We start from the raw sequence: 12,174 nt of genomic DNA, 5'->3' as shown, positions 1-12,174 counted from the left end.
TAACATGTGCTCCATCTAACCGCATTTAGTATCAGCATAGATCGCGTTAGCATATTCACAACATTTGAGACTCTTTGGTCATTAACAAGTATAATTCTTACCTCAAAGTTAATTGAAAACTGTGTGAACTTTAACACAATAAGAGATAAATGAAATTTAAGTTCATAGTATATCGTGTAGTAGCTCTGATTATAATCAAAATTTCAATTTGGAAAGTCAAATAGCCAATTGAAATGTGTTTTGTAGGGCAAACTCAGAGAGTTGGCTGTTACCGCATGTAAAGTTTTTTTCCCTCTTCTTTTGTGCCATATGAAAGTAGTTGCAGAAAAGGTTCAAGCCATGGAAACGCTGCAGCAGCACACGTTACTTTTGTTGTGTATGTGTATGGGGAAAACAAAAACGTAACGGGAAGCAAGCAGGATACAAAGCTCCATTCAATGCATTTTGTTTACCAGCTGCTGGCAGCTGATTAACAGTGACAGGAACGCCCCAACATGTTCTGACTGCAACTTTTCCAAAAGAAAATTATTATGGTTAATGTTGTGCGGCATTGTTGTTGTCCTTGTTGTTGCTGCCGCCGTTGTAGACGTTGGCAGTGCAAATATTTTACACGCCACAAACACAATCACAAAGCCCAAGCCAAAGTGCACAAGTAAAAGTAAATTATAAGCAAAAGGCAACAATGCGACGCAATGTTGAAATGCAGCTGATTGTGCGCGAAAAGTTGTTTTTTTTTCTCGTTCAGCTCCGTCTTCCTTTTCTTTACTTTTCATGGAGAATAGGAGCGAGGACAGCAGCAAGCAGCAAGCAGCAGAACGGAAAGACAGTGCACGCTTTTCGGTTAACATGAGTTATTATGGCAAAGTGGGCGGCGAGCCAAGCAGCCAGCGTCTTGCCAACTGGTTCAAGATGAAGCCATTGTGGCAAACGGACTGGTTGGCGTTGCCTTTTGTCCTCCACCGAGTGAAACTTATACGCGAGCGCGTGCGCCATCGTCCTGGCCCCACCTAGCTGTCGCTTGATATGGCATTACATTTGGCACACGCTTCGAGGGGAACTTTTACTGCATCATGATGAGCTGATTAAAGATTTCCAGCTGAGATCCTTTTTTAATAAATTGTTGTACAGTAAAAAATAAAAAGAAGAAATAAAACTTATTGTTGAATTGATGTTTGTATTTTTACTCGCAGGTACAGTTGTGTCTGCAGCTTTAATATTTTTATGGTAAATCGAAAAGTTTCGTTGAGCTGAGTTATAATGTGAGCTATTTAGCAAGAATAGATAAATAAACTTCATTTTAAATTGAAGTTTTCATTGTTTTTAAATCAATTTATTTATTTAATTTATTATTTATTAATATAAAAGAAAATAAAAAATTTGTAAGTTAATTATGGAATAAATTGTGTAATTTTTATTAATTTAAATTTTATTGATTTATTTTATTTTATTTTTGAACTTTAATTTTATTTTATTATTATTCTTGCATATATACAGTTTTTTAGTTATATATTATCTTATTTATTTTTATTTATTAATTTTACTTGTCATTTTTTGTATCGTTTTTTCTTTTTTTTCCTATATACTTTTTTTATTTTTTATTTAAATTTTGTATTTACATATTTTTTTATGAATTATTACTTTAAAAATATTTTAGTATCAATTTTATTAATTATATAGATATTTTTATTATTTTATTTTAGTTTAAAAATTATTTATCGTGTATCTTAATATATATGTATATTTTTTTTGTATTTATGTTTTCTTTATATATATATTATTTTTTATATAATTTTTTAATACATATAAATATAAATATGATTTATTGTATTTCAAAATGATTTCGTGTGAATACGCTTATTGTTTTCACTTAGAAAAATATGTGAAGTATTGCATAAATTGTTAAATTATTGATTATTATTATAGAAATTCATTTTCAGTTATTTTGCTCTGCGTAAATTGTAATTTTTGTCTATTTGCAGGGTATTTGAAACGCGATGTTGCATTGCTTGCACTGACTGTATTGCATACTTTTGTGCGTCGACAAAACAAATGAGCTGTGGCGCTGGCACAGCGTGCTGCGTTGACTGCAGTCTATGAAAGTTGGCTTTGCCACAGACTGTAGCCATTGTTTGCCGTTTTTCTTGCCGAGATTTCCATTCTATTTGGGTCATGGGGTCGTGTCGTGTGCAAATTGCAAACAGCAGCAGCAGCAGCAACAGCAACAGCAACAGCAGCAGCAGCAGCAGCTTTTGCTGTGCGTGAGTCGTGAGTCGCACTCCCGACATGTCGACTCAACATTTTCAAATAATTTCTGATTAAGCTTGGGCACCAACTGTCGCCCCCGCCAGCCCCTTTGGCCTCTTGTCCGTGCCGCCATGCTGTGTGACAAACGCAGCGGGCGCCAAGGCAGCTCCGGCAACACGCTGACATATTGCGGCGCATAATTTACCGTTGCTTATGCTTTTTTCGCCGAGTGCAACTAATTTTTGTTTGTTGCAAGCAAAAGCCACAAAGATTTATGCTTGAGAAATTATGCTTTAAAACTTGAGCGTATGTCTCCGTTGCAGTTGTTGCATTGCAGCTGCCGCTTGTTGTTGTTGCCGCTGCATTCGCTTAAGTAATTTAATATACTTTAATGCCAGCTTGCACTCCCTGCTCTTTGTCTTTCATATACACACACACATGCATACATAATGCATATTAGTGTATGCGCATATAAAAGACGTGTATTATGTGAGCGGGGATGTTGCAGCGGCAGCAGCAGCGGCAACAACGAGCAGCGAAATGTTCATAAAAATGTAAATGTTCTAAATGGCATGAGAAAAAGGGACAGTAAGTGAGGAATCATAATAAAAGCGTGTGTAAGGCAACGAGAAAAGAGCGTTGAACCAGAATGTAACACCCAAAGCTTCCAAATTGCGTTTGTGTGCGTGTGCAACTGTAGAATGGTGTGTCTGTGTGTGTGTGTTAACTCGTAAGTTTTTGCGCTGACATTTTAAGTGCATCTTTGTGAATTATTTAAACAAAGAATAATTACACAAGGCATTATATACCGTATGCTATAGAGTGCATAAATATGTCTACTTCAAATAATATTCACGACTTATGTCATTTTCTCTCTCATGCTCTTTATTATGCCGTCTCTTTCTCGCTCTCTTTTACCGCACATTTCATTAATATTTAAATCAGTTTCTAAGTCAACACAAGCTGATTTATAGTGCCTTTTGACTATTCTTTAAGCTTATTTTTTTGACTGAAATATTTTTATATAATATTGTAAACCCATGTTGCTTTAGCTGCTAATACAAATAATATGTTAATAGTCTTAAACATTTTTTATTCCCTTAATATATAGTCTAAAGAAAAATATATATATTTTTCAGATTTGATGGTTGTTTAAGCATGAACCAGCTGACACCTTGAAGAGAACTGCGAGAGATTATTGAGGAATTGACGACCATCCCCAACGGTAAACTGTCAAATATGGGGACATAAGGAAATCTCTTATGCTCTAGGCTCCAATTACACGCTGTGGGAAACCATGGCAATGGATATAATGTAAGAGTTCAAAATATAAGGCGACGCTTCTTATTTTTATATTTATTTAGTTAAAAAACTACATAGAATAAAATAATTATTATTTACAAAAACTTATTGGAATATTTTTACAAGCACTTAATTAATATTTTGACTTAAGTATAAATAAAATATTTACATTATATTTTATTTTGTTAAATAGTTTAATAAATAAATTACTATTTGATCAATGCGATTAGCACAGAATTATTAAGTTTTCATTTTATTATTTTTATTATTTATTATTTTATTTTAAAAATGCAGACTTCATTCATTAATTTGGACTTTACGTTGTTTTTGTTTACATCCTTTAAGGCTTAATCAACAAGTTACTTTTTCTTTTTTTACAGACTACCTACGTAGCTTTTATATTATATATAAATTCCACTCAACGGAGCGAAAACAAAGACGTAAACCAAACGTGAGGTAATGCAAATGGCTCTAGCTCTGTTCAGTTTAGCTCAGCTTAGCCCAACCCAAGCTCCGTGTTTTGTCCCGACTTGTTTCGAGGGAACTGAAGCTGTTGGCCAGCGCAGAGCTACTTGACGGCTTTCGCACACTTTCCGCTTTGTTATTATGCGTATTATGCAAACCACGCCCACCGTCCTTACACTCCCACTGCTCGGAATGCCACTTACATTTTACTTTACGCGCTTTTGCCGCGTATTTTTATAGCCATTTGGTTGGCAAGAGCGCAAAAAAAAAATAATGTAGACAGCACTCAGTTGGCGAAAAAAAGAAGGGCAAAGACAAAAAAAAACATTGAGTTGATCCAGACGACTTAAAAGTACGCTACAGATTTTGCTATTAGCCAGATACACGGTAATGCTGATGTGTCCAGCATTATGGTTGTGCACACATGCTGGCATCTACATATGCAGAGTTTTATGGACTAAAGCTTTTGACTTGCAAATACCCTGTAAGATTGTTTGGATGTGACGAATACATATTTAAACTTTGGAATTTAAAAAATAAAGCCCTTTATAAATATTTGAAATAATATAAAATATTATTTTGAATTTTGAACAACAAAATATATAATAAAATTATAAAAAAATTTAGAACAAAAATTTAAAATATAAATAAAATAAATGAATAATTTTTCTTTTATACTAAGAAGTTAATGCACGAATATACCCGGTTTCTTCAGCTACTTCGTCGCTTACAGGGCATGTGTAAGGTAAATGGCAAAACGGCAAGGAATGTGAATATATGTGTGCTGGTAGTATATGCATGTTGAAAAGCACTAAAAAGTATTATCTAAATGATAATTTGTTGCTGCTTGTCTGTTTGTTGAGTAATGTAATTTTATGTACAGCAATGGGAGCTGTCATGCATAAACCATTGGAGACAAAGGCTAGAGCTGCCGCAGACAACACTCCCACTCTTAGTCTCTCTCTGTCTATCGCTATCCGTCTTGTCTGTTGCTATCCGACTCATGTGTTATATAGGGAAGTGGAATAACTTACTCCTACTTCTGCATGCATTATGTGCGTAAAGCATATTTCCGTTTCCTGTTGCTGGTCGAGTCACAAAGGCTGAAATTTCGCTGGTTGCCGCAAATGAAACAAAAGCAACTTTGTCAGGCATTTTGCTAACAACAAATTGGCATTTTTTTTACGGTCTTGAAACTATTTAGATGAAGTTGCGCAAAGACAATTCGATTCACGTTCAAGAAGTTTACGAAAATTGCGAAACATTCAAAGATTAGCTCTGGCCCGTTTACCTGTACAGATCCTCAAATCAATTGCAGAACTTTGGACAAATGCAATGCAATTAAATGCGACAAAGTTCAAAATTGAATTGGTACAGAAATCGACGGACTTGTCCGGAACTTCATTGGCCAAAAATAAAACGCACGACAAGCGCTGGACAGGAGTCAAACGAGACAGAGAGAGAGAGGATGAGAGATGGACAGGACAGGATAGGATAGGACACTGCTGAAACAGGACTGAAATTCAATTCGGTTGCGCTCGATTGCGTTGCATTTCAATATAAATATTTATTTTATTTATATAGTAACAGACACACACACACATACAAATGCACAAATGGACCGGGCGACAAGTTGCAGCTGACAGTAAAAGATGTTGTGGAACCCATTTGTTTTAGTCAATGGCAGAGCAGCACAAAGTCACTCCACAGTTCACTTGAGTTCAGTTTCGAGCAGCTCGATTCAGTTCGGTATGCTGCATTAGAATTCAATTTTCAAACTGATTTCGTCTCACTCTCTCTCCCTGTGTGTTTAGACACGACTTTGCTTGAATGCCATGCCATAACTTTGGCTTAGCTCTGGCCCCAGCTCTGAGCTGCTAAACTTGTCAGTGAATCGAGAGCATCAGTTGCGCAAAGCAAATTGCGTGTGCCGTTTTTTCCTTTTTTTTCGCTTTTTTTTTGGCATGTAAGTAGTAGAAATGAATGTTGTTGTTGCTGTTGCTGTTGTTGAGCCAATCAACACTGAAATAACTGAAAATCGTTGTCTAAATGGAATCAACAGACTGTGCACTTAGCCAGCTATCAAACAACAGCAATAATTGCCATTTGAATATATCTTGTTGGGCAAATAGTCCATTATATAAATAATCAAGGTGAATTCCATGAAACTTAAATGAAAACTGTAAAGTTTTTGAGCTGTTTGAATACTGAGTGAATAGTTTTTATAATCATAAATTTCGTTTTACAAATTTGAATAAAATTTATTTAAGAAATTAATTTTCATTAATTTATTCAGTAAATTTTAGTTTTGCATTTTTTAAATACTATATTTAATTTTATATAATAAATAATTTTATTTTAATTTTAATTTAATTTTAATTTTTTACACTGTTTTTTTCGTCTGCCATTCCAGCTCAAAGTTTGACGCGTAAAAAATTCCTTTTACATTTGGTAAGAGTATAAAGCTATTGGCGACTGTTAATACAATTTTGCATTTGGTTGCTAATTATTTGCATATTTCTTTGCGTGCTGCGTGCGACGTGAGTTGAAGGCAGCTGCAGCAGGTGGGAGCTGTTGGGGCTGAGGCAGGAGCAGCTGTAGGAGGAGGAGGAGCAGCAGGTGCGGCAGCTGGTACAGTAGAAGGACCTGGAGCTGTCGCTAATTTGAAAGCTTTTTGCGGAAGACAAATGCAAATGTCAGAGATGTGCGCAGCCCGATGGCAACTTTTTCATTTTGCGTACGGCTTGGCTTGGAGTTGTCATTTTACGTTGTGCAAATGTCAAACTTATCGACGCTAAGCCACGTGCCCGGACAAACAGCCAGCACGGAGCACACTCACACACTCACACAGAGTTACTGCAGTAGGTGCATTGTGTGGCCAGGATGACGTCTCTGCACAGCTTCCTTCCCGCACTTTGTTGCTGCATTGAGCACTGCGTTGTGTGGCACGCCGATGTTGCACGTTCAAATTAACTTTAATGAACTCAGTTTAGTTGCAAATGAGTTACAAAACTCGAAAACACATCGAGACGTGTTTAGTGTGCAACGAGCAGCTGCATGCCTCGTGCGTGTTGCATAGAGAAATCGCAATTCTGTTCGGCTTTACCTTTCGTTTGCACTGCCTTCTCCGTCTGCCTTAATCAGTTGTTTTTTAATCCATTTGTAAGTTGCTCGCTGTACAATGAAAATCCAACTGTATTCTAAGGAAAGCGCATAACAAGTATTTCAGTAGAAGAGTCTTTGAGATACATTTAAATTAGTTGGAGAATGATAAGATATTTAATTTTTTATAGAGCTCGAAGCAGCTCAGTTGAACAAATATATTTGTGTGTTAATGCATTTGCTAAAGACATTTGTATATATATTTATCTGTATTAAAGATTGACTGACAGATAATAGCTCCAATTAAGTAAGCAGACTCTCTTGCGAATGCAAGCATCGATTGTTTTTTAGAGTTGTACAAGTTTCAATCAAAGTCAGATAATGAAATAAGCTTAAATATCATTGAAATCAACTTTATTTGATAGTTAATTTTATAACATTGGTGTTTCAATATGATTTTAGTCATGTGATGAAGCTACTGTTGAGTACACGGCGCAATCTGTTGTTCCAGTTTTTACAATCACAATCGTGACCGCAATCGACGTCATTTTTGAAGACATGTGAAGCACATTGAAGCACACCAAACAAAGCTAGTAGATTATACATAGACATTATACATGCCATAAAATGAACGAAGTGTATGATAAGTGTGATGAATAAAACTATTATTTTGATTCAAAATTCAAAAATTTGCAAGTTTTACTTTTGGGTTTGTCTTTTTATTATAAAATGTCATACTAAAATAAGCAAATAACAACTACCAATTATAAAAAAAAATTTTAAATAAAGTGGTGTATCTTCAACTCAAAGCTCTATAGCTCTAAAAAAAACAGCATCTGTCTCACGATCGATCCATCAATCTCACAAAGTAATAGTCCGATAGCAGTCAAAATTAAGCTTTGTTGAGGAGTTAACATTGATTTTGTAATATATTAACTTACTCTTAATTGCAACTCTCTCACTTATATTTCGATACGACAACTGTTTTGCTGTTCGTCTATTTATAATAAGCTTGTCAAAAAAAAATTGATTAAAATAAAAACTATTAAGCTTAACATTCCGCTCTCAACTCAACATTATTTTTTCTGCCTTTTACGATTACGAAATTTGGAAATTGAAATTTTTAATTTTGCCTTGGGCTATGCTAAAAATTGCAAAGAGGAAAAATTTAAATAAAATGCTGCGAAAGTTTTCTTTTTTTGCGAATCATGTCAAAAGTCGAATTTTGTGTTTGTGACAGTTGGAAGATTGCAAAAATTTTCATGTTAGCAAAAGGTTTGGGCGTTCGCTGAAAAACTTTGCAGCTGAAGTTCACACGGCATAAACAGCAACAACAACAACAACAAACAACAACAAATAAAAGAAAGTGCCAAATGTCTGTTTAGCCTGTCTATGTGCCACGCCTCCTACGCCAATGTTACGTAAAAATGTGCTAATACTTGGCATAGACTTTCACTAAGCCAAGGCTGATTTTTAAGGAGCTAAACTTGTTGTTGTTGCTGTTGCGGGCCCTGGCAATTTGGTGTTTTTGTTATGTTGACAGTTATGCTTATTTATAGGCGTGTTTTTTCGCAGACAGTCGAAGGGCTGCCAACGCCTGAGGCATTTTTAAGCCAACGCCAATTTATTGGCTTGTTGTGTGTGCCGATTAGCTGAATATTTAGATTATGCACGAATCGAAACCAATCCCTATTGCGCTGTAAGAAAAGGCTTAGGCGCGTCTATATTGATAATTGAGACTGTCAATTGCAGTTTGCCAGAATTTTTCTCTGGTCGGGGTTCATCGAACGCAGCTGCTCTGCACGGGCTATTGGCCAAAATAAAGTATCGGTGCGAAAGCCAAACAAATTGAAATAACACCAGAGCTAACTGCGTATCGCTCGGCTGCCATGTTTGGCTCAAAAACGTGAGAGTTGCCAACAAAAAAAAATAAACTAAAAAAAAAGAAAACCGTGTGAAAACCGCAACGACAGCAGTGCCTGCATTGTTGGCTGAAAAACTGACAAAATGACTAAATGACTGAATGACTGCCTGCCTGACATACATAAATGGCTGGCCGACTTTTTGGTGTAGCATCACTCTGTCTCTGTTGTGGTTTTTGTGGCCGGCTTCCTGCGCACGTCCATTGATTCATTCCAATAATAAACAAGCCGCCGCCGAGGTAGCCACTACAATTATGCTCTGCCACAGCCGGAAAGTATGCTATCGAATTTAATAAGAATCCGCACATAATAAATTCAATAGAAGTTTATCATATTTAATGTGGGTAATCAGGGTGAACTGATTTTGTTGTACTATATACATGAGAGTATTTCTAAATAGATATATTTTTGAAGAGGGAAATGAACTAGCTCTAAAAGAAACTCTAAAGGCTGAAGAGAACTGAAATCAAATCTTTGAATTCTCTGTTAATTTTGGTGTGACTCATCTTCGATTTGGCCTATTCCAGAAAATATTTAATAGAATTTGCATTAAATTTTAGCCAAAAATATGCCGTAGCCGCTGCATTTCCCGGAGCTGCCAATATTTGGCTCTTTCGATTTGGATTTGGATGTCGATTGTGGAGCTGAACAAGACCATAAATTAATTCAAAGTTATTCTCGATTAAAACTTATGGTAACTCATAGTCGAGCACTTCCTTAGTGTACTTGCTTTACTTGCTTCTATTATAATATTTATTTGATTACTCTAGAAGCTTTTGTCTTTGTTATAATCATATCCCAATTCTGAGTGAAAATTAAATCTCTAAAGCAAGTACAATTTAATGAGTTTCCTTGCCTTCAGCTTAGTCTTGTATAAATCAATCTATCTATAAATACCTATTGTGTTAATTGTTTGATGTATTTCAATTATTTAATAAAGTAATCAACGTTGACCTCGAGCCAAGTCTTAAGAAGGTCAGTTAGCACACAAGCTGTATATATAAAATAATAATAATAATATTAACACATTTTCACAAAATGCGTCTTATATAATTAACATAAGCCAGCTTACACAATGCAGTGTGAAATGCATATCATTATCGTCAAAGCAAATAAATAAATATTTTCTTAAGTCAACCGGAGATTGTTGAGTCTAGCGTCTACCTTCAGTTGCGCCGCGTGTAAGGTTATTGGGTCAACGTCAGACAACGGCGACAGAGAAATGAGTAAGTGCAAATAGTTATTGATAAGGCCGGCGCTGAACTTGAAATATTGGCCAATTGTTTTTTATTTCGGGCAAAGTTTGTTGACACGCAGATAAGGTGATTGATAAAGAGAGACTTGTGTCGCTCTATAAAAGCTATGAATGTGATTTGCAGGTAGACACAACTACAACACGTTCCACAACAGCAAGATGAGTTTGGTGACATTGCTTTGGACCATTTTTGCCGTTGCTGCTGGTAGCAGTGCCACGCCCCAATATGATGGACGCATTGTGGGCGGTCAGGTGACGGATATACGCGATTTCCCATACCAGGCATCCATACAGCTGAATGGCCAGCATATTTGTGGCGGTGCCATTATCGGGGATTACTTCATACTGACCGCTGCCCATTGCTTTGAGGAACCGTGGACTGAGCTCGATTACAGCGTGCGGCTAGGCGCCACAGAGCACAAAACTGGCGGCGAGCTGCTCAGCCTGCGGCAGATTATACGCCACGGAGCCTACAATAGCCAGACGCACGATAATGACCTGGCCCTCTTGCTGCTGAATGCGCAGCTGAACTATACTGAGAACCTGCAAGCTGTAAGCCTGGCTGGCGCAGGGGACATACTTACGGCCGACACGCGGCTTTACGTTAGCGGTTGGGGCTACCAGAGCGAAGGCGGTGAGGAGGGTGTGTCACCTGCTCTGCGGTACGTGGATGTGTCGCATGTGGAGCCGGGCGTCTGTCGTCTCGCTTATGGCAAGGTGCTACCCATTACCCAACGTATGCTCTGCGCTGCACGGGAGGGTCACGACAGTTGTCAAGGTGATTCCGGTGGTCCACTTGTTGGTTATGCGCCCGGCAGTGCTCGGGGCAAGCTTTATGGTATTGTCTCGTGGGGCTTGGGCTGCGCCCAGAAAGAATATCCGGGCGTCTATGCGAATGTGGCAGCATTTAGGAATTGGATTGATGCTCAGGTGGGTGCCTGGGGCTGGAATACCCTCATCAATGGCTGGAGTGGACTGCAAAGGGTGAATGAGGTATAGAATATTAAAGAGTGTCAGTCAAAAATTAAAAATAGTATTAATAGCTGAAAATGTTGTAATAGGTTAAATATATTGTTTTCTTTATAAATAAATTAATAATGTTATAATCTAAAAAAAAATAAATAAGTTGAAAATATATATGTTTTTATTTTTAAATAATATATAAGAATATTAGCAGAGCTCTATATTAAGTTACTGGCATTTTGCGTATTAGCTTTGAGTTAATTTTAAATATTTTAAAGGCTTTGCATTATGTTCAGTTTATTTGTTATGTAGTTAGGCAGGGCTTATGTTACACGAAATTAACTATGATTGATGTGCTGTCTGGCAACTACACATATATGTATGTTAACAAAGGACAGCTGGATTACGAGTGCGTGCTTAGGTAGGTAAAGATGATGCGCTGAGAGAAACAACAAAAATATTTAACAAAATCTCAAATCTGTTGAACATCATATTTCTCGAATAAACTGGCTTAAAATAAAATATATAAAACATTATTTAATAAATATTTGCTGGTGAGTGGGCCTGTAAGCTGGTATTTACATCTTAAATCTAGAATTATCATGGATGGATGCGTCCAAAGAGTACTGTGGCTGTAGGAGTTGCTAGCACTGAGCTCGTAAGCTCGTAATTATAATAAAAGAAAAAGTTTCTAATTTGTATTTTACACTAATTGTTTTTATTTTTAATATTCAAAAGAAATGTTTTTAAATGTTTGCAGCAAATCGTTCTTCATCATAAATATACGCAGCTGTAAATGGCTTAGATGGATTTGCCTGATCATCCAAAAGATGTTTGCATCTTCTGCACTTAAATTTTAATTAGAAAAATGCTGCAGCTACGTTTTCAACAATTAAGCAAGTGAGGCTATTAGGTCAGAGA

The 12,174-nt window shown here is 36.5% G+C and overlaps 1 protein-coding gene across 1 annotated transcript; it reads left to right on the top strand.

Annotated features, from left to right (window-relative positions):
• Positions 1-10,434: 10,434 nt before the first annotated feature.
• LOC111595432 (trypsin alpha-3) lies at positions 10,435-11,289 on the top strand. The gene has a single exon (XM_023309155.2). The coding sequence runs from the start codon at positions 10,450-10,452 to the stop codon at positions 11,287-11,289; it is 840 nt and encodes a 279-aa protein (XP_023164923.1). The 5' UTR covers positions 10,435-10,449.
• The last annotated feature ends 885 nt before the right edge of the window (positions 11,290-12,174 follow it).

This window comes from Drosophila hydei, unplaced genomic scaffold (assembly GCF_003285905.1).
Source record: "Drosophila hydei strain 15085-1641.00,03,60 unplaced genomic scaffold, DhydRS2 tig00000060-arrow-pilon, whole genome shotgun sequence".
Taxonomy (NCBI): Eukaryota; Metazoa; Arthropoda; class Insecta; order Diptera; family Drosophilidae; genus Drosophila; species Drosophila hydei.
This window is presented reverse-complemented; position numbering and strand designations above follow the sequence as displayed.

Bases quoted from the DNA above. Each gene is read 5' to 3' on its own strand.
- LOC111595432 (XM_023309155.2), top strand. From the start codon at position 10,450: ATGAGTTTGGTGACATTGCTTTGGACCATTTTTGCCGTTGCTGCTGGT.